The sequence below is a fragment of the Balaenoptera musculus genome, chromosome 1 (genome assembly GCF_009873245.2).
Source record: "Balaenoptera musculus isolate JJ_BM4_2016_0621 chromosome 1, mBalMus1.pri.v3, whole genome shotgun sequence".
Classification (NCBI taxonomy): Eukaryota; Metazoa; Chordata; class Mammalia; order Artiodactyla; family Balaenopteridae; genus Balaenoptera; species Balaenoptera musculus.
The window spans coordinates 129,527,995-129,550,752 of record NC_045785.1 but is presented as its reverse complement, the minus strand read 5'-3'; the positions used below and the strand labels follow the sequence as shown (position 1 = coordinate 129,550,752).

General features: G+C 35.7%; 1 protein-coding gene across 2 annotated transcripts in view; it reads left to right on the top strand.

Moving 5' to 3' along the window:
* The window catches only part of RC3H1 (ring finger and CCCH-type domains 1), a 100,099-nt gene that overhangs the window by 61,422 nt on the left and 15,919 nt on the right, over positions 1-22,758 (top strand). For both annotated transcript variants that reach the window (XM_036843680.1, XM_036843671.1), the window contains 8 exons: positions 2,593-2,793; positions 6,787-6,919; positions 11,754-11,872; positions 13,222-13,334; positions 16,155-16,436; positions 16,750-16,964; positions 18,988-19,358; positions 19,864-20,031. In XM_036843680.1, the coding sequence (XP_036699575.1) occupies positions 2,593-2,793; positions 6,787-6,919; positions 11,754-11,872; positions 13,222-13,334; positions 16,155-16,436; positions 16,750-16,964; positions 18,988-19,358; positions 19,864-20,031 (1,602 nt within the window). The remainder of the gene's footprint in view (positions 1-2,592; positions 2,794-6,786; positions 6,920-11,753; positions 11,873-13,221; positions 13,335-16,154; positions 16,437-16,749; positions 16,965-18,987; positions 19,359-19,863; positions 20,032-22,758) is intronic.

The following is a 22,758-nucleotide window of genomic DNA, read 5'->3' as shown; positions in this document are numbered from 1 at the left end:
CTTGTTTCTAAGTATTTTTTTATTTCTTCTTTGATTTCTTCAGTGATCTCTTGGTTATTTAGCAGCACACTGTTTAGCCTCCATGTGTTTGTGTTTTTAATTGTTTTTTTCCTGCAATTGATTTCTAATCTCATAGTGTTGTGGTCAGAAAAGATGCTTGATATGATTTCAGTTTTCTTAAATTTTCCAAGGCTTGATTTGTGACCCAAGATGTGATCTATTCTGGAGAACGTTCTGTGTGCACTTGAGAAGAAAGTGTAGTCTTCCGCTTTCGGGTAGAATGTACTAAAAATATCAGTTAAGTCTATCTGGTCTGTGTCATTTAAAGCTTCTGTTTCCTTACTTATTTTCTGTCTGGGTGATCTGTGTATTGGTGTAAGTAGGCTGTTAAAGTCCCCCACTTTTATTTTGTTACTGTCGATTTCTCCTTTTGTGGCTGTTGGTATTTGCCTTATGTATTGAGGTGCTCCTATGTTGGGTGCATAAATATTTATAATTGTTATGTGTTCTTCTTGGATTGATCCCTTGATCATTATGTAGTGTCCTTTCTTGTCTCTTGTAACAGTCTTTATTTTAAAGTCTATTTTATCTGATATGAGTATTGCTACTCCAGCTTTCTTGTGATGTCCGTTTGCATGGAATATCTTTTTCCATCCCCTCACTTTCAGTCTGTATGTGTCCCTAGGTCTGAAGTGGGTTTCTTGTAGACACCATATGTAAGGGTCTTGTTTTTGTATCCTTTCAGCCACTCTGTGTCTTTTGGTTGGAGCTTTTAATCCATTTACATTGAAGGTGATTATCGATATGTATGTTCCTACTACCATTTTCTTAATTGATTTGGGTTTGTTCTTGTGGGTCTTTGTCTTCTCTTGTGTTTCCTGCTTAGAGAAGTTCCTTTAGCATTTGTTGTAAACCTGGTTGGTGGTGCCAAATTCTCACAGCTTTTGCTTGTCAGTAAAGCTTTTGATTTCTATGTCAAATCTGAATGAGACCCTTGCTGGTTAGAGTAATTTTGGTTGTAGGTTTTTCCCTTTCATCACTTTAAATATGTCCTCCCACTCCTTTCTGGCTTGCAGAGTTTCTGCTGAAAGATCAGCTGTTAACCTTATTGGGATTCCCTTGTATGTTATTTGTTGCTTTTCCATTGCTGCTTTTAATATTTTTTCTTTGTATTTAATTTTTGACAGTTTGATTAATATGTGTCTCTGTGTGTTTCTCTTTGGGTTTATCTTGTATGGGATTCTCTGTGCTTCCTGGACTTGATTGACTATTTCCTTTCCCATGTTACGGAAGTTTTTGACTATAATCTCTTCAAATATTTTTTCAGACCTTTCCTTTTTCTCTTCTCCTTCTGGGACCCCTATAATTCGAATCTTGGTGCGTGTAGTGTTGTCCCAGAGGTCTCTGAGACTGTCCTCAATTCTTTTCATTCTCTTTTCTTTATTCTGGTCCCCAGCAGTTATTTCCCGCATTTTATCTTCCAGCACACTTATTTGTTTTTCTGCCATTGATTCCTTCTAGAGTATTTTTTTTTTTTTTTTTTTTTTTTTTTTTTTTTTTAAATTAATTTATTAATTTATTTATTTTTGGCTGCATTGGGTCTTTGTTGCTGCGCGCGGGCTTTCTCTAGTTGCAGCGAGGGGGGGCTACTCTTCGTTGTGGTGAGCGGGCTTCTCATTGCCATGGCTTCTCTTGTTCCGGAGCACGGGCTCTAGGCACGTGGGCTTCAGTAGTTGCAGCACATGGGCTCAGTAGTTGTGGCTCACGGGCTCTAGAGCGCAGGCTCAGTAGTTGTGGCGCACGGGCTTAGTTGCTCCGTGGCATGTGGGATCTTCCCGGACCAGGGCTCAAACCCGTGTCCCCTGCATTGGGAGGCGGATTCTTAACCACTGCGCCACCGGGGAAGTCCCTAGAGTATTTTTAATTTCAGTTATTGTGTTGTTCATCATCGTTTGTTTGCTCTTTAGTTCTTCTAGATCCTTGTTAAACATTTCTTGTATTTTCTCCATTCTATTTCCTAGATTTCGGATCATCTTTACTGTCATTACTCTGAATTCTTTTTCAGGGGTCACCTATTTCATCTTCATTTATTTGGTCTTGTAGGTTTTTACCTTGCTCCTTCGTCTGTAACATATTTTTTTGTCATTTCAATTTTTTTTTTGATGGCTAGGTCTGTATTCCTGTCTTACGGGTTGTTTTGCCTGAGGGGTCAAGCACTGGAATTTGCAGGCAGTTGGGTAGAGCGGGTCTTGGTGCCTAGATGAGGACCTCCAGGAGGCCTCACCCTGATTAATATTCCCTGTGGTCTGAGGTTCTCTGTTAGTCCAGCGGTTTGGACTCGGTGCTCCTACCACAGGAGCTCAGGCCCGACCTCCGGCCCAGTGGCTGGGGGTTCCTCCTGTCCCCTCAGGGGACTGGTGCCTGGTAGGTGCCCTAGTTGTACCGAGATGCGAACTCCACATCCTCCTAGTCCGCCATCTTGACTCCCTCTCTTCTCTTCGAAGTATTTTTATATCTCTCTTTGGTCATATAAAGTATAAGCCTAGTTTGTTTCTTACCTGACTCATTATGAGATTGCGTGTGTCTTCTTAGGTCACCAAACGTGATGAAGACTCTTCTTTGATGCAGCTGAAAGAAGAATTTAGAACCTATGAAGCTCTGCGGCGAGAACATGACTCCCAGATAGTGCAGATTGCTATGGAAGCAGGCTTACGAATTGCACCAGACCAGTGGTCCTCTTTGCTTTATGGGGACCAGTCTCACAAATCTCATATGCAGTCCATTATTGACAAGGTAGACCCTTTTTTGTTACTTACTTCTTGGAGTAATCATGCAGGTTTGGTAATTCATTTATTTAACAAGTGTATATTTAAGTGAATCTTGTATGTCAGGCTCTTATAAATTATATTCTCTGTAACTGAGTGTCATGTCATAACTAGTCACATCATAATAGCAGTTTGTTCATGTAAAGGTTTTTTAAATTGAGGTATAATTGACATTGTTCATATAAGATTTGATTTAATTAGTTTTAATGCTTTATCCAGTGCTGTCTCACATTCCTGTGACAGTCTCCTATCTCTATTTTTTCATTGCCTTTCTTCCTTCTTGTTTTCTGAGTTTTGATCACTGTATTAGTTGAATTCATTTTCTAAATGCCTTTATTGTCTTCCTGGAACAGCCATTTAATGGCCTGCAAGATGTATACATTGAGGTTTCTTGTGGTTCTTAGCCAGAAAAATTTCACATTATAAGTTACCAACCATTCTATATTTGATCAAATTTTCAGTAAACTTATTTCTACTTTCTTTGTTGTTTGTTATGATGAAAAGATCACTTGAGTACACATGAATTTTAGGTCAGGCCCCATTATTTCTGACTCTGAGTTATATTTAATTCTTTTAAAACTATAGAGTAATACTTAAACTGGTTTTGTTGCAGTTCAACATGAAATATGTGAAAGTGCTGTATAAAAATCTTAAAAGTGCCATATAAATACATTATGTACAGTAATTTTTTAAAATTTTCATTATTTACCTTAATTTTTACTATTTTATCTTAAATCCTTATAACCATAGAGATGATTATACATTAGAATCCACCTTACATTTAATTTAAAGAAATAATGTCGGGACTTCCCTGGTGACACAGTGGTTGGGAGTCCGCCTGCCAGTGCAGGGGACACGGATTTGGGCCCTGGTCCAGGAAGATCCCACATGCTGCGGAGCAGCTGGGCCCGTGTGCCACAACTGCTGGGGCCCGTGCACCTAGAGCCCGTGCTCCACAATGGGGAAGGCCACCACAGTGAGAAGCCCGCACACCACGGTGAAGAGTATCCCGTACTCGCCGCAACCGGAGAGGGCCTGCGCGCAGCTGCAAAGACCTAGAGCAGCCAAAAATAAATACATTAAATAAATAAATTAAAAAAAAAAAAAGAAATAATGTTAGTATGTAAGAGTAGCCTAAATAAAATAATATTTAACACTTACTGAGAGCTTAGTATGTGTGTGGTGGTTTTATTTTATTTTTTGATTTTAGTGCGTTAATACTTTGCTCAGAATATTTTATTTTGTTTTAGTTTAGTTTATGTTATTTTAGTTTATAGTTTCGTTCAGTTCAGTTTTTGGCCGTACTGCGTGGCTTGCAGAATCTTAGTTCCCTGACCAGGGATTGAATCCTGGCCACAGCAGTGAAAGTGCCAAGTCCTATCCACTGGACCGCCAGGGAAAGCTTCCTATCTGGTGGTTTTAAATAATTCATTTAATCTTCTCAACAGCCCTGTATTATTCCTTTTATACAGAGACAGAGGGAGATTAAATACATTTCTCCAGGATCACGTAGGTAATAAGTGACAAAGCTGGATTTGAACTTGGACATTCTGACTCTAGAATCCCTGCTCTTAACTACTAAACCTCTTTCCAGACTATTCTCCCCCCACCCCACCCTTTTTTTTTTTTTTTGTTATTCCTAAAGGTAGAATTCTTGAAATAAGTAGAAGGTTGATGTCAAAGGAGAATTAGGAAATGTTTTATAACTGCATGATGTGTAATTGTCAGTATAATGTGTATTATTTGTTCTGTCCTATAGATACCTTTATCAAAACTTCACCTGCAACTCCTAGGCCTGAAATTATGCAGTGGACTGATTATAACCTTAATCATGATCTTTTAAAGGAGTGGCTTTCTACCTCTGAAGAGAAACTTGACTTGCTTTTATGAAAATTCTACAAGGAGGTTAAATTAACCTTCTTGTCTGAACTGGACTATATAACTAGATGTATATCCTGCAATAATTTTCTCACACCATGAGCAGTAATTTGAATTTAATATCCTAAACCTTCTTACAACAATCTGGTAAATGAAGTTAGCAGTGTGACATCTTATTATTATATAGAGCAATAGAACTTCGTGTGATAATGAAAATATTCTGTATACGTGCATTGTCCAATATGGTGATCACGAGACACACTTGGCTGTTAAACACTTGATGTGTAACTTGTGTAACTGATGAACTAAAATTTTTATTTTACATACTTAAAATTTTTAATAGCCATATGTTGCTAATGGCTACTGTATTGGACAGTGCAAATGGAGAATTTATTAAAAGTGATAAGGAAAGCAATAACCCTAGTAAGTTAATAGACAAAGAAACATGAAATAACAGTTCACAAACAGGAAGTATATCTAATTGATGGGCTAGAATTCGGTGCCAATAATAAATACATTTAAAGCAGTGACATGCCAAATACTGCCTGTTAAACTATAAAGAAACATATACTCTCATTCATTGCTGATGGTTTGTAAAATGCATTACAGGTTGTTTGAGAAACAGTTTGTCAGTGAAGCCTCAAAATATTCATGTACTTTACCAAACCTACTATTTCCAGGAATTTATTTTAAGGGAATAATCCAAACTTTCAAAAAGGTTATGAATGCAAAGGTGTTAATTGCTAAATTATTTACAAAGGATAAAATAAAGGGATGGTTAAAGAAGTTAAGATATATCTGCTCAGAACACTGTTACATGGCCATTAAAATTGTGGTCATGTCAGGACAGATACTCTCTTCAGCTACTAAGTAGCATTTGATTTCTCTTTAAAAAAAGTTAGTGAAATATTTTTGTTAAGTCTCAGTGGTAGATACATGGGTATTATTATATTAGACAGTTACTTTGAAGTATTTCATAATAAAAATGGTTAGGTATTTTTAAAATACCTTTGTTATAATATTAATGGTAGGCAAATCCGTAAGTTTATAAATAGCTGATTATAAGTGTATGAAAAACATGCAAAGATGAAAAAATTGAATAAAGACATGCCAGCATTTTAATGATTAGTTGTGTTATTCCATGTTTTTTGTTTTTTTTTTGTTTTTTTCCATGTTTTTTAAAATGTATGCTTTTTAAAAATTTACCTTTTAGAATGACCTTTGGGGGAGTAAAAGTTCCACATGTGTATATATATATATATAATTGTTTTTTTTTAAGTGAAAGTGAGTTTATTTAGAGAGATACACATTCCATAGGCAGAATGCAGTCAGTCTCAAAAGTGAGAGCAGCCCTCATCTATATTAATAAACTACATAGAGATCTAAATGTTTCCAAGTAAGAACCCTTAGTTAGTATCACATAACCAGGTTTTTTACTTTACAGGTCATATGTATTGACCAGCTTAGGGGAGTTAGTGCAAGTATGTGTGTCATTAAGCCTTAGGAAAATACACAACCTGTTAGCTTCCAAGAATCCCAAACCAGTATAGGATTTTTTGAACTGGAATGAACTTCTCTAATTATTTAGTCCATACAACAGATGGAGTTCAGATAGAGTCTGTAAAGGTTATATCTGATGTCATAATCTTTGGTCCATAACAGAACTTGAATTCAAACACAGTTTGAGTACAGTTTCATTGTTTGTGCTGTTGTATAGCATTATCTCTAGACTGTATTTCCAAATTTCAATTATTTGGAAAGACCCCAAGAGCCAAAGTAACACAGTACTGTAAGAACTGGAGATGTAAAGAGTATTTCCAAATTGAGGAGGTGAGAAAGATCTCACATTTGAGGAATGTGATGGCAGAGGGAAGAGAGTATACAATATACCAACCTGTGGATGCAGAGAAGTGCAGGGTTTGTTCAAGTAACAAGTGATCCAGTCTGGCCAGAGCATGGGATGTGTGGGAAGATAAAAATTAAATATAATTAATTGCAAAAATGGTTGTGATATTGTAAATAATCTTTATTTTAAAAGGATTATCTGGTCTTTGGGGGAAGTTAATATTTATCTTTTTTTAAGTTGCAGACCCCAGCCTCTTTTGCACAAAGTGTTCAGGAACTAACAATTGCTCTCCAGAGGACTGGAGATCCAGCAAACTTGAATCGACTAAGACCCCATTTGGAGCTATTAGCAAACATTGACCCTAGTCCAGGTAAGCCCAGGGGAAATTAACGGGCTATCCTATATGTGCCTTAGTGCTATTGGGTGAGTCTTTTAATTATCTTTTGTTACATTTCTCTAGAATTTCCCAGAGTAGTAATTCCAAATCTTTTCTATAGTATTTAAGTTTCTGGCCCCAATCTTGTCTGTCTCTTTATTACTTCAACTAATATTTATTTAATACTTTTTACTGTGCTGCTCACTTTACCAGCAAAATAGGTTCCCTCTGGGATCCTTTATGTTTCCTCCCTCTCTCATCACAAATTGTGCTCTGTTTTTACCATTTTCATCTCTTTTGACAAAACTCAAGTTTTCTCATTTTTTCTGTATCATATGTCCTTAGTTGCATTTTTTTGGTCCCAACTTTACTTTCTCTACAATAATCTTGTTCTATCACATATCCTCCCTTGTGTGTCTACTTTGTCCAGCCATTTCCTGTTCCTCCTCCTTGACCTGAAAGTCACCCAACCTTCATTTTTCACTTAATACTTACATCTAGGGTGTGTTAGCTTATATCCTACTGCTGTCACTGTGTTTACTCCTACTACTGAACTAAAATTCTTAACATTCACTAGTAATTTCCTAGTTTCTAATTCCAAAGATTTCTTCTCGGTCCTTAAATAACTTGATTTGTCTTCAGCATTTGATAATGTTGTTGGCCACTTCCTTGATATAGAAACTCTCCTGATACCTTATCTTTCTGTAGTCTTATGATTCTCTTCTGGCCTGTCTGAATGCTGGTTCTGTCGTATTTTGACCACTCTTTCTTCTTCTGCCTCCTAAGGAGTAGGCTGGTTGTGTTCTTGGAATTTTGTTTTTTCTGCGCTCTTCTGTTGATGATGATGGTCATTCATTCTCAGCATCAGGTATTATTCCTTTATAGATAATAGACTCCCAAATATCTCTATCACTATTATCTCTTCATCACTCCAGACCTACTTTCCCAGATGCTTTCTGAGATTCTGTATCCTCTCCTCTCCTTAGTGTGTTTCAAAACAAACTCATCTTCCCTTGATACCTGCTCTTCCTCCTGTCTTCCCTTTCTCTGTAAATGAGCTCATTCTCTGAGGTATGTAAGCTTAAAACTTGAGTCTTTTGTCTTACCTCATATCTTTTCCTTTCACTTGCTCTACATACCATTTCAGACAACAGGATTTTTTTTTTTTTTTTTTTAAGCTGCATTTGGTCTTCATTGCTGCGCATGGGCTTTCTCTAGTTGTGGCGAGTGGGAGCTACTCTTCATTGCGGTGCGTGGGCTTCTCATTGTGGTGGCTTCTCTTGTTGCGGATCATGGGCTGTAGGCACACGGGCTTCAGTAGCTGTGGCATGTGGGCTCAGTAGTTGTGGCACACAGGCCCTAGAGCACAGGCTCAGTAGTTGTGGCGCACGGGCTTAGTTGCTCCGCGGCATGTGGAATCTTCCCGGACCAGGGCTCGAACCTGTGTCCCCTGCATTGGCAGATGGATTCTTAACCACTGCGCCACCAGGGAAGCCCGAGACAACAGGATTTATCTGTTCTTTCACAATATCCCTCTATCCCAGGCCTATTAATACTGCCTCGGTTGAGGGCCTCATTCCTTTTCCTGAGACTAAATGCCTTTCATTTTTCTCTACCCTTCTAATTCTTCCTTCTAGTCTACTTACTGCTGCAAAATGAATCACATCTCAGATCTTATTTTACACTCATAAACTTTTAGTGACACCCCTTTGCTTATAGAATAAGGTTTGGAACTCTTGACCATGACATTCAGAGTAGTAAATTTATTACCAAAATCGCTTAATCAAACCAGGTAAGATCTTTTTTTATGTTTTTATTTTATTACTTTTTAAAAATTATTTATTTTTTTGGCCGTGCCACACGGCATATGGGATCTTAGTTCCCTGGCCAGGGGTCAAACCCAGGCCCAGGGCAGTGGAAGGGTAGAGTCTTAACCCCTGGACTGCCAGGGAATTTCCCTAAGATCTATTTTTAGAACACAATGATTTTTTTCCCCCCACTTCTGTGCTTTGATCATTCTGAGCAATCAGAAGAGCACTTCACAAGCTCACTACCTCATCAACACCAATCTATCTACCTACTTCTGTGCCAGTATATTCTACTCTCCTTGTGTAATAGTGGATAAACCATGTAACAGTGGATAAACTTCTAGCTAAGGCCACCCTCTCTCCTCATGTACCAGTATCATCTTGTCAAATATATCCTTCCAGTATCATCTGTTTCTTGTGTCATCAGTTTTTTTTCTCTACTAGAGTAGCTCTATCAACATACAAACATTTTATTGTTCCTCTCATCAAAACCCACTTTTAACACCATTTGTCATCTACCTATGATTCCAATTCTCTCCTTTTTATAACACTCTTGAATGCAGTCCTATCAGGCATTTATCTCTACCACTCAATCAAAATTGCTTTTGTCAAAGTCACAAGTGACTTCCATGCAGCTAGTTCCAAATGTCAATTCTTGGTTCTCTTTGTGTTTGACCTGTTAGCAACATTTAACATTGTTGTTTACTCTCTACTCCTTGTACCACTCTTTTAACTTCCAGGCCACCACACTCTCCTAGTTTTCTTCTTGCTTTATTGAACCCTCCTTCTCAGCCTCTTGCTGATTTCTTCTCATCTCCATAGGCTCTAAACTTTTTTTTGTTTTTTTCCCATAGCGTCTCACCTTTTTTTCCCCATAGCCTCTAACCCTTGAAGTGCTTCCAGAATTTAATCCTTGTGTCTCTTTTCTATTTATACTCATTGCCCGGGTAATCTCATGTAGTGTCTTCAAAGTCTCATGGCTTTAAATATTATTTATATGACTCACACATTTACTATATTTCGTCAATTCTGAAGCTCACATTTTTTTTTCACATTTTAACATTTCCGAAACTGGGCTGCATTTGTATAATCAATGACAGGTGATAATCAGCAATCTTTTCCATTTTGGTAGCACATAAAATAATGGTATGTGTTACAGTTCATGGTGTTTTAGAATCTGTGTAACATAGTGTATACAGCCTAGACTTTCTTCCTGAATTCTTTTGTATATCCACCTGCCTGCTCAATATCCAATAGTTCTACTTGAATATCTAATAAGAATTTCAAAAGTAGTCTGTCCAAAAGTGAGTTCTATCCCCTGTCCCCTGCCCACCCACCCACCATTCCTGTTAGTGGCAACTCCATCCTTCCATTTCCTCAGTCCAAACACCTTGGAGATACCATCAACTCGTCTTTCTCTCATAAGGTACATCTAATCTATCAGTATATCCTGTAGGCCTTACCTTTAAAATCCATTAGGAATCCATCTACTTATCACCTTCACTGCTACCCCCCTCATCCCTCTTCATAGATTATGGAATAGCCTTCTGTTGTCTGTCTGGTTCTAGCATAGGAGCCAGAGTGATCCTATTACCCCTCTGCTCAAAAACTCTCCAGTGCTTTCCATCACTCAGTAAAAGCCAGTCTTTTCTATGACCTACCAGGCGTCACATGATCTGGTCTTCCTTTACCTCTCTCCAACTTCTTTTACTCTTTTCCCACCTCATTCATTCCAGATTTCACCTCCGTGAACATGTCAGGCATACTCCCATATTAGGGCCTTTGCACTTATTCTTTCTATTTCCTAGAATGTTTTTCTCTTCATATATCCTAATATATCTACAAGGCACACTCAAACCCTACTTTCAGGTCTTTAATCAAATGTAACCTTCTCCAAGAGGCCTTTTCAGGCTACCCTGTCTAAAATTTTACACATACCTGGCCCACTCCCTTTCCTTGCTCTATTTATTCAACTCAGTATCTAAATACTCTGTATTTTGGTTGTTTATCTTATTATCTGGCTTTTCTCCTTGCATAGAATAGAGGTTTTTGTTTTGATTGCTACTGCTTCCCTCCCAACTAGAATAATACCTGGAACTTAGTAGGTGTTCATTAAAATACTTTGTTGTATGACTGATCTCTTTACTTTCTCTGCATCTTTATCCTTTTCTCCTGTTGAAATTCCACCTGTCTTTCAAAGCCTAGTTCAAATGCCATCACCCAGGAGTTTTTTAGAGTGTTCCAGCAGGAAGTCATTTCTACATATGTGTTCTCGCTTCATTTTATATTTCTTTTAGAGAACATTTCAGATTTAGCCTTACAGTTAATTTTTCCTTTATAAAGTCACAGTACTTACTAAATGAAGAGTGTGTATAGCATAGCTGCTTTATATAATAGCTCTTCTACTAAATTTTTTAAGCATTCTGTTTAGCAATACTTGCTTTACAAAGAATTTCAAAATAGACATTACAAATTGGCTGACTGTAGGCAGTCCACAGTCAAGTTTGTTTGATCCACAAAGTGTTGGTCTGCAGTATACTCTAAATTTTTTAGGTGCAAACACTCAAAAACTAGAAATTTTTACATAAAAATCTCAGTTTTCCCTAGGAAACAGTGGTGTATCTGCCAGTGTCAGCCTTGCATCTTCACATAACAACAGTCAGCTAAAGTTGAATAGTAACGATAATCTTAGATGTGAGGCATACTCTTTAACACAATCCCTGTCACTCTTCATTGCCATTTTCAACACTAAGGGTCTGATGACAGTTGCCGTTTATTATCTGTCATATTTAATTCCTTTGTTACCTTCACTGTCCCTGAAGTTATTTTAGATTGTAACCCCTGCTTTAAAAGGATATATTTATTCCTTTAAGATGATGTTTAGGTGAATAAGCTATTTCATGAATAGCTGTATGAAGCTTAACTTGATTTCACTGAAGTGCTGACACTCCTTTACTAATTTAATATTGGGCAGAACATTGAATAACATAGTCTGAAAATGTTTTTAATTTGTTGTGTAGATGCTCCTCCTCCTACTTGGGAACAGCTAGAAAATGGGCTGGTTGCTGTGCGTACAGTGGTACATGGGTTGGTTGATTATATCCAGAATCACAGCAAAAAAGGAGCAGATCAGCAGCAGGTAAGGGACATGTTTGAAACTTAGAAGTAAGCCACTGTGTCTATCCTTACAGATAAAAGCAAAGCCAACAGGATGACGTGAATCTTTTTAGACTCTGTAAAAACTAGAAATTAAACTAAAATAAAAACCTATTTTTAACTCCCTGTTCCATTAGACATCATGAAGAATGTAACAAAAATTATAAGATTTATAGTTTAGAATGGTTAGCAGCCAGTTTATTGGATTAGCCTAGTAATTTTATGTGACAACATTGAAACTAAATAATCCTTGTTGGTCTAATGTGCTGGAGTCACTTTTCACATTGGATACAGCAGCATTTGATTCTTGCTAAAGGTTATTCCATTTATATAAAATTATTCTCTTTGGTTACTATTACATTTCAGTTTGACAGTAGATATCACTTTTCAGTGCTAATGCTGTATCTCTCCAGTACTGTTCACATATTTTGTAAATGCTTTTTCTGCATTAGCATTCAGATATTTTTCATTCATAATGTCTGTTATGACAGTGGGCCAAATTTTCCTCAGGTATTTTTAGATGAAATATATGGCAGTAAAATATAATAGCCTGTGTTATGGCTAGAGTTTTTAATTTTACTCCCAATAATTTCATTTTGCCCTCAGAATTTATGTTAGGTTCAGTACATCTTTTATTTTGTAGTAGTAAGCTTGAGAAATTAAAACTTTGTTATTAATTTATCTGGCTCAGTAAATATTAACAATAGATTATTCAATACTCCTTTTTTCTTTAAAAGTAAGAAATATTAAAAGTGTCCTAGTAGAATAATATGGATATGCTTTTCCCAATCTAAGCACAGATCAGGACTTTATTTTATGATTAAGAAATTTAGAAAATTAAAAACTTACTTTTAACTCCCTGTTCCATTAGACATCATGAAGAATGCTACAAAAATAATATTAACTTTTAAGTTCTGCCTCTTGTAGATTTGTAGTGTGTTATAAGGAAACATAATTGTAAGTATAGCTATATTGAACATTGTCCACAACAAATATTAGGAGACAGTTTAAATATTTGAAAGTCCTAATCTCCAGTGGTTTGCTTGTCCACTGTAAAACGTTGGAAAGAAGATCATAGAGCTCTCATGAGATTGAATCAAGAATTTATGTGATGTTACATGTTTGATAGTTAATATCAGCATATCAGAAAAATCAGGACTACTTTTTTTTTTTAAGTAATTTATTTTGCACACTTTCCAGGACTTTTCTCTGGGCAGTCTAGATAAGTGTATGAGTTAGTCTGAATTATTCATCTAGATTATTAAGATCCTAAAATGGCAATGCAAGATTTACATTTTTTTTTTATGGCTAATGTTTTAATTTTGGTCGTAGCCTCCACAGCATAGCAAGTATAAAACATACATGTGTCGAGACATGAAGCAGAGAGGAGGATGCCCTCGTGGGGCCAGCTGTACATTTGCACACTCACAGGAGGAACTGGAAAAGTAAGTGTGAAAGTCATCAGACTCAACCTTCCAGTAATTTGTTAGAGAATAAGATAGAATTATTAAGTAGAATAATTTGCTGCCATTGAGAAATATGAAAAGATGTAGTTGCATTCCCTTTGATGAATAGGAAATGTTTAGAAAGTAATACAGAATTTTAAAAAAGAAAACCAAAGCAGTTTCTTCACCTTTCATTACATTGTACCTACAAGTAGGAAGCTACTTGTGGTTAACTGAATCTAAAAGTGACTCATTTTCACTATACCCCCCCAATTAAAAGTCTGAGAATTTTCATCAACTTTAACTGATTGATTTTAACTAACTGCATAATGCATTTCCAATGGAAAAATTTGCCCTTTGCTCTATTCAAGAAATTATTTATTGCCTGGCTCATTTTCACAGATTATTTCAAATTTCAAGGACCAGATAATTTCAGTGATGTTAAATTGCCAGCACATAGTAGAAAGAAAGGAAAAGCTTCTTAATTGTTTTATAAAACCAGTATAACGCTGACAGTAAATTTGACAAAGCACAATTAAAGAAAACTACAAATTCATCTCACACATTAATATTTTTAAAAATCCCAAATATTAAAACTTAGAATTCAGTAATACATTAAAATAGACACCATTACTAAGTGCAAAGGTAGCATAATATAATTACTCTGGGTTAGAGAAGAATGGGTATGATAACCACGTGATCATATCCAAAGATGCCAAAAGGCATTTGAATAATATTCGATGTCCGTGATAGATCAAGATCCCTTAGTAGAACAAAAACATAGATGTTTTCCCAACATGATAATTAAATCTCAAATCAAAAGCCAGCATGATAGCATGTTGCTTAATTGGTATTAGTTTATTAGATTCAGTCTTGTTACAGACAAGAGTAAGGGAAATTTTTCTACTAGTAAAAAATGTTATTTAACATTCTGGAAGTTGTAGCTAATGTATGTAAACAGAATAAAATAGCCAAAATCATTAAATGGGAATACTCAAGAGAAATACTAGAAACAAAAGAAACAAGAATTTAGTAAGGTAGCAAATCAAAAAATTAGTTTACAAAAATGAAGTACTCTCATATAAACTAGAAGGGGAAACATAACCAGTTAAAAAGTAAGGTGACATTAAAATCCCTTTTGCATTAACAACAAAAACAAAAAAAGATAAATACCAAATAATAAACTAATAAGAAATATCCAGGATCTATTGAATTGAATTAGTAAACTACGTAGGAACATAAGAGAAGAGTTGAATAAATGAAGAAGCATACTGTGTTCTTGGATAAGACTTGGCATTATAAAGGTTTTATTTCCTCTTAAACAGTAAGTTCAGTGAAATCCCAATTAGAATCTTAACGTGATGATTTTGGGAACCTAACAGAATCATTCATTTGGGAGAAAAAATATGCCAATAGCCAGGAAAATTTTGGGTAAAAAAGGTCTTCAACAGGGGCTAGACTAATAACTATTAACCTGTTTTATGAGCTAAAGTAAGTATAAAGACTGTGGTATTAGCATAGGAATAGATAGACCAATGAAATACAATAGAAAATCTAGAAAGAGTTCCAGATACATATAGGAACTCAGCATATGTGCAAAAGGTGGCATTTCACATCAATAACAAAAAAAACATGATGATGAAACAACTCTATCCATTTGAAAAATAGGGCTGGATTATTACCTTTACACCAAAACAAATTATAAATTTATCAGAGATTTAAATGTTTTAAAAGGAAACTATAGAGTACTTAGAAATTTTTGTTGTTATATAATCTTACAGTAGGAAGGATTTTTTTTTTTTTTTAAACATCTTTATTGAAGTATAATTGCTTCACAATGGTGTGTGGAAGGATTTTTTAAGAATGACACCTAGCATCTATAAAGGAGAAGATCAATAAATTTGATTACGTGAAAATTAAAAACTTAAGATAATGGCCCAAACACCACAAACTTTAAAAAAAAAAGTGGGGAAATGACATAGAAAAGGCTGATATCCGTAACATAAAATGAGCTCCTACAAATCTGTAAGAAAGAGAAGAACCAGTAGATATATGGATCATGTAAATAAGCAATTCACAGAAAAAACACTAATGGCCAGCAAACATGTGAAACTATGTTCAATATCACGAATTGTTAAAGAAATGTAAAGTAAAATAAAACTTTATATTTTTGAACTGTCAAATTGTCAAAGACTGAGGCTAGCCAGTGTTTAATGAGATACTGAAAAAAGCCTTTTTTTGTTAATCGGTAGTAGTTATAGCTTTGGAGCATTATAAGAATTTCTAACGTGCATACATTAGACTTAATAATTCTGCTTTTGGTTATTCACACAAGTGCAAAGTACATGTACATAATTTTCTGTTATTACATTGTTTTAATAGCAAAAAATTAGGGACAACCTAAAGTGTACTGACAAAGAAATATTTAAGATTATGAAGTAGAGGAAAATATTTACTATGCAGCCATATATGACCCTATTTCTGTAATTTATAGTCTTAACAAATCTAAGAATATTAAGCCAGTGTATGGAGTGGAAAAATCTGTATTATATACCAAGCTGTTAACAGTGGTTACCCCTGATGGGTGGTCCACCCCCCGCCCCTTACCCCAAAGTGTGTGTGTTTGTGTGTGTGTGTGTATACACATACACAAGTTTTTAAGTTGATAGCTAGAGCCAGTGTTTCAAGAGAATTTCTAGAAAATGATGTGCTTGGAATCCTTTCCTTTTGTATCCATTTCTTAAATACATTTTAGTTCTTGATTTTTGCTTTTGCTTTTACAGTTTTGGTTTTTGATGTGTGCCTTTGCTTTTTATATAGATTTCGTAAAATGAACAAACGCCTGGTTCCCAGAAGACCCCTGAGTGCCTCTTTGGGTCAACTTAATGAGGTGGGCCTGCCTTCAACAGCTATCCTTCCGGATGAAGGTGCAGTGGATCTGCCTAGCAGAAAAACCCCTGCTCTGCCAAATGGAATTGTATCAGCAGGGAATACAGTAACACAGCTGATTCCACGAGGGACAGACCCCAGCTACGATTCTAGTCTGAAACCAGGAAAGATAGATCACCTGAGCAGTAGTGCGCCTGGATCCCCTCCTGACCTGTACGTTGTTTTTCCTAACTTTTATTTAAAGTTTCTTTATAGACATAAAGTAGAAGGAAGAAGGAATAATCAATGCTTTGTTTTGGGGGGCTTATTTTGTTGTTTTTTACTTCTCTTTCCTGTGCCAGTGATTTTTGAGAAACAATTAGCATAGGTGACATAAGATCAAAGTTTGCAAATTTTGTAGAAGAAATGGCTGTTGGAAGAAACCAGTTTCCCAAATTGTGGCAATTTTTTTTACATTTAACAATTTGTGTACATTAGAAGTATTTTCAAGACCTTAAACTTGACTTGCAGAATCTTGCTCCCATAGGCTAGAATCTGTCCCTAAGAGTATTTCTGCCTTGCCTGTTAATCCACATCCTGTACCTCCAAGAGGGCCAACAGACCTGCCCCCTATGCCTGTCACCAAATCACTTCAGATGGTACCGCGAGGTTCTCAGTTATATCCAGCACAACAGGCAGATGTTTATTACCAGGATCCTCGAGGAGCTGCTCCACCATTTGAACCAGCACCTTATCAGCAGGGTAATGATCTTTCACTTATGTCACTCACTTTTCTTAGAAGGTATGAGAATGATTTCAAGAGTGATCATATTTTCAGTAATCTCAAAATAAATAAATGCTTTTTTTTATACTTGGAAAAAACCGAGGTTATATGATCAGCTAAATAGTGTGAAATAAATGAAGTAGCAAAGCTATGAAAAGTAATTCGCCCTAACTGGTAAAAGCAGTTGTATATTAAATATGTTTACATATTTATAGAAGTAAGTCATCCAAGTAGACAATGGAAATTTGCTGAGGCTGTATATATTTTCCTGACCAAAATTTTCTTCGAGTACGAGAAAAGAATTTAATATTACAGTGGATATAAATTAAACACACAGTACATTTTTTTGCTTTCAGTTGTCACCTAATATTTTTTCTAGGCCCTGTAATATATATGAAAAAATGCCAATACATACTTTTAGATAGTTTATAGTATAGAATCAGTATTAGTAAAGAATAGAAAACTATATGTGTGAGAGTATATATATCTATATATGTGTTTAAAATGAAGTGTTCAGTTGTGGTAGTTAATATTACTGTGGTAGAAATTAACTGCAAGACTCAAGGAAGATCATTGAGAACTTGAGGAATCAAAAGACTTTGTGGAAGGATGCCCTAAGTAGAGGTATTGGGAAGAGAAAGGAAAATTTACAAATGGATTGTAAAGATGAGAGTTTAGAGTGAAGGAGGAGTAAGGAGACTCGTTGTTAATCCAGGTGTGACTGTTGAGGTCTGGATTAGTGTGATGGGAAAAAAGAAAGTATTTGAGAAAATAGACAAATGTGGAAAATTAGCCAGTTTTAATAATATACCGGGTATGGAGAATGAGGAGAGGACTTGATTGAGGTTTCACATAATGTAATTCATGTGAAAAAATAAACAACAACTTTAAAAATAAAGTGTTGACTCTCTCTATCAGAAACAGTATAGTGCTATTGTTTTTTAAACCGGGATAGATTCAAGGTGTTCTCCATTTCCTTTTCCCAAGGCTATATTAATTTTGAATCAGCAGTGTCTTCTGATTTCAAAAAAAGTAGTTTTAAGTTGGCATGGTGTCATTAATACATATAAGAATATGATCAAAGTTGATCTGTGTCTTCCTTTTGACCATTCATTGCAGGAAAAACCCAACTGCTTTTGTTGAGTTAACCTTACATATGCTGAATCAGTAAGGGTTCAATTGCAGATAGCAGAAACCATTCTGGCTATATTAGCAGAAAGAGATTTAATGCAGAGAGTCCTACAAAATCAGTAGAAGCATTGGAAAAGCAGACTTAAGCTTGGTCTCCAGGAATGAGTCCCAGAGCTAGTTGCTGAAAGACCCTGTTACAATGAAGCTGTAGAAATAGGAAACTTCTGCCCTAATCACCAACTTGAGGAGCTCATCAGTTGAGGCAAACGTCTTGAAATTGGGAAGCTACTGCCACGACTGTTGTCTCAAGAACTCTAGGGGACTTCCCTGGCGGACCAGTGGTTAAGACTCTGCACTTCCACTGCAGAGGGCACGGGTTCAATCCCTGGTGGGGAACTAAGATCCCACATACCGCACGGCACAGCCAAAAAACAAAGAACTCTAGAGCTATGCAGTTAGCTACTAGATCTGTACCAGCAGAATGGATCTCTTTCCAGTTAACTCAATTTCACATTCAAAACTTATGCAAATGAGTGATTTGTAGAACCTAAGCTTCAGGGAAATATAGTTTTTTTGCTTTTCAGTGTTTGCAGTATGTTAAGGCACACCAGAAAGATGGCCAAACAATTGAGAGAGCCAATTTACTGTTGTAGACTATAAGTAGATTGGTGTTTTCAGTAACTTTTAAGGATAATTTTTGCTTGTTATTTTTCACAAAGCTAGCCTGACTACATAAGCAGAGGGAAGAACATCTAAAGAAAGGAGTGGATTTTTAATTCTTTAGTGTTGAAATATTTTAAAAGGAAAAGTCTTAAATAGAAAAATAGATTGGCTCATTGTTGCTTTTGGTTCCTCTTTTGTATTGTACAGGTATGTACTATCCTCCACCACCACAATGTGTGTCCCGCTTTGTCCGACCTCCACCATCTGCTCCTGAACCTGGTCCTCCCTACTTGGATCATTATCCACCGTACCTCCAAGATCGTGTAGTAAACTCTCAATATGGCACACAGCCACAACAGTACCCACCTATGTACCCACCACACTATGATGGCCGTCGAGTATACCCTGCTCAGTCTTACACAAGAGAGGAGATTTTCCGAGAAAGTCCTATACCCATTGAGATTCCACCTGCAGCAGTACCATCCTATGTACCAGAATCCAGAGAAAGATACCAACAGATGGAGGGTTACTATCCAGTGGCTCCCCACCCAACTCAGATCAGACCTTCGTACAACAGAGTATGCTGGGTTTTTGGGGTTTTTTCTTATTATATAGATTTACTTGATTATTGCTTGCAGTGATTTTTTTTTTTAACCTTTTGCCATGGTAATAACTCTTTGATCAATCAGTTCTTTTTTAAAAGAAAGCATCTTCTCTTTTTTCACCTTTTCATAATCTGCATAGGTTGTTTGGTTTTTTTTTAACTTTTAAAGGGGAAAAAAATTAATACCCCACTCCCGCTAACCCATCTTAGTTTCTGAACATTAGATGGTTTTATTAACATTTCTAGATTTACTTAAAAATTATGGTCTCTGACCAAGAAAAAGAAACTTAAATTTAGCTCTTTGGGAAATCCTGAGAGCTTTCGGGGGGTTTTGTTTGTTTTGTTTTGCTTTGTTTTATTAAGTCTTGCTATTTCGGATGTTAAGATGAGTATACAAGCTGCTTATTTAAAATATGTGCTAAGTGAATCAATGTGTCCTGAAATTCTTTTTCAATTTTTACTCATCTTTGCATTTTCAGGAGCCTCCTTACAGCCGGCTTCCTCCCCCTCCCCAGCCCCATCCTAGTCTAGATGAGCTACATCGAAGACGAAAGGAAATAATGGCACAACTAGAGGAAAGGAAGGTTATCTCTCCACCTCCTTTTGCACCTTCACCAACATTGCCTCCTGCCTTCCAACAAGAGGAAGTAAGCACATCTTTTTTAGTCTCTATTAGTTTTTCCTTAATCAGTGATTTATTGTGTCCTATTTAAGTCATCTTCGCCTATTCCCAAGGTCATGAGGGTATTTTCCTCTAAAAGGTTTATTATTTCACATTAGGATCTACAGTCCATCTAGAATTGATTTTTGTATATAGTGTCTTAGGAGTTAAGATCCATTTTTTCCCCAAAGGATATCTCATTGATCAAGCATCATTTAATGAAAAGACCATCCTTTCCCCAGTACCCTGCAGTCACCTTTATCATAATCTGGTCACCTTTGTCATAGTCAGGTGACTGTATGTTTCTGAACTCTATTCTGTTTCATTGATCTGTTTCTCTATCCTTGTACCAACACCACATTGTCTTAATGTAGTAGTATTGTACATCTTAATGTGGTGGTGTATGTTTTCCAGTTTTGGTCTTCAGGATTGTCTTTGCTGTTCCTGGTCCTTGGAAATTCCAGACACATTTTAGAATCAGCATGTGGATGTCCACAGAAATCTCTGCTGCAGTTTTTATTAGGATTACATTGAATCTCTGGATCTGGGCAGCCCAGTATGGTAACCACTAGCCACATGTGGATAATGATGCTTAAAATGTGGCTAGTTCAAATTCATGTGTGCTGTAAGCATAAAACATACATTGGATCTGAAGGTTTCGTACCCCCCCCAAAATATCAATATATTTATATTAATTACATGTTAAAATGATACTACTTTGGGTGTATTAGATTAAATAAAATGTATTGTTAAAATTAATTTTACCTGTTTCTTTTTACTTTTTTTTTTTTTTTTTTTTTTTTTTTTTTACTTTTTAATATGGCTACTAAAATGTTTTAGATTACGTATGTGGGTCAATTATATTTTCATTGCACAGTGTTGCTTTAGATCCATTTGAGGAGAAGTGACATCTTTCCAATATTGAGTCTCCAAGAACATGGTATACCCTCCACTTCCTTGGATCTTCTTTAATTTTTGTCAATAATGTCATATCTCATATAGTTTTCAGTGTCTTGCATATCTTTCAATAAACTTATTCCTAGAAAACTAATGTTTTTGAAGCTATTTTAAATGGAATCCTTTTTGAAATTTCGTTTTCTCTTTGTTATTATTAAAGAGAAATTAAGTAGATTTTTGTGTATTTTGACACCTGTGTTCAGCAGCCTTGGTAAGTTTCCCTATTAATTCTAGTATTTGTTAGTGGATTCTTTTGGATTTTCTGTGCACACAGTCATGTCCTCTGTGAATAATGACCATTTTACTTTCTCCTTTTCAATTCTTAAGTCTTTTCTTTTTTTTATCTTAGTTAGGTGAGCTAGATCCTCCAGTATAAAATAAAAGTGATGATAGGTTTTCTTATTTCCAGTCTTTGAGCAAATGGAGCTTCTAATAATTTACCATTATGATGTTTGCTGTCAGCCTTTTTGTAGGTAATCTTTATCAGATTAATGAAATTTCCCTATATTCCTAGTTTTTATAGTTGAGACTGTCAAAGGTTTATTCAGTAGTGAGGAGAACAGCAGGATGATAAAGTTGATTCAAAGAGTAGGAGAGACAGGCTAATATAGGTAGTGAAAGGCAGGAAAAAAAACACTGAAATAGAGTTGCTAGAATAAACTGGTTAATGTACTAGAGGGTAAAAAACCATAATTTGAGGGTTATCAGTATTTCCACAAGTCAGTACTAACAGTTACCATGAATGAGTGTTGTCTTATTATCTTTTTAATGTCTTCAGGGTCTATAGTGACCCCATAGACATTTTTCCACTTCTGATAATTTTTTTCCTTGGTCAGTCTTGCTAGGGATTTATCATCAGTTTTATCTTTTCAGAAAGCCAGCTTTTTGCTTTGTTGATCTTATTTGTTTAATTATTTTGGTTTGTTGATTTTACATAACTGCCTCAGCTCAATGTGTGTGTATGTGTGTGTGTGTGTGTGTATATATATATATTTTTATGTCAAGTAGTTTTTTCAGTAGGGTTGCAGTTGATATTATGTAAGGAAAATGTCTTGCATCCTTTTTTTGTAGAATTATGATTCTAAACAATATTTCTAGCTGACAAATTATGAATAATAAGCAATGAAAATTGAAATATATCACACTGCATATAATAAACAGTAAACTTTGGGGTCTACAAAAGTAATCTACTAAATAAAGATTGTTCATAGTATCTGGCTTTCCTGTCTAAACACTTTGGATGAATTTTCCACAATAATGTAGGTTAATTAGTAAAGCTATAACATCTATTTTTTTTTTATCTTCTATTAATATAATTTTACTTGTAAAGTATCAACATTACATGATATTTTTTCAAAAACTGACTATTAGAGACGTCCCAGAGCCTTGTTATGCCATACCAGTTTGTGGGAAATATGGAAAGCAGTATGACACTGAAAAGTGAGCTAATTTTGGAATGAAATATACTTATCTATGAGGTTCAGCTTTGTGGCTCAGTGTGTGATCTTTTGTAAGTTATTTAGCTTTCATTAACCCTGAGGCTCAGGTTTCTCTATTTGTAAATCAAGCATAATAAAACCTACCTCACAGTGGTGTGGTGAAGATTAAATGAGACATAAGGCATCTGGCACAAAGCAGGCATTCAGTAAATAATAACTGTGTATTTATTACTTTTTTACTTGTAATAAAAATTACAATAATGCCTGGCTGTTACGGAACTTTATCTATTGACAGAATTATTTTAGTTACTGACATA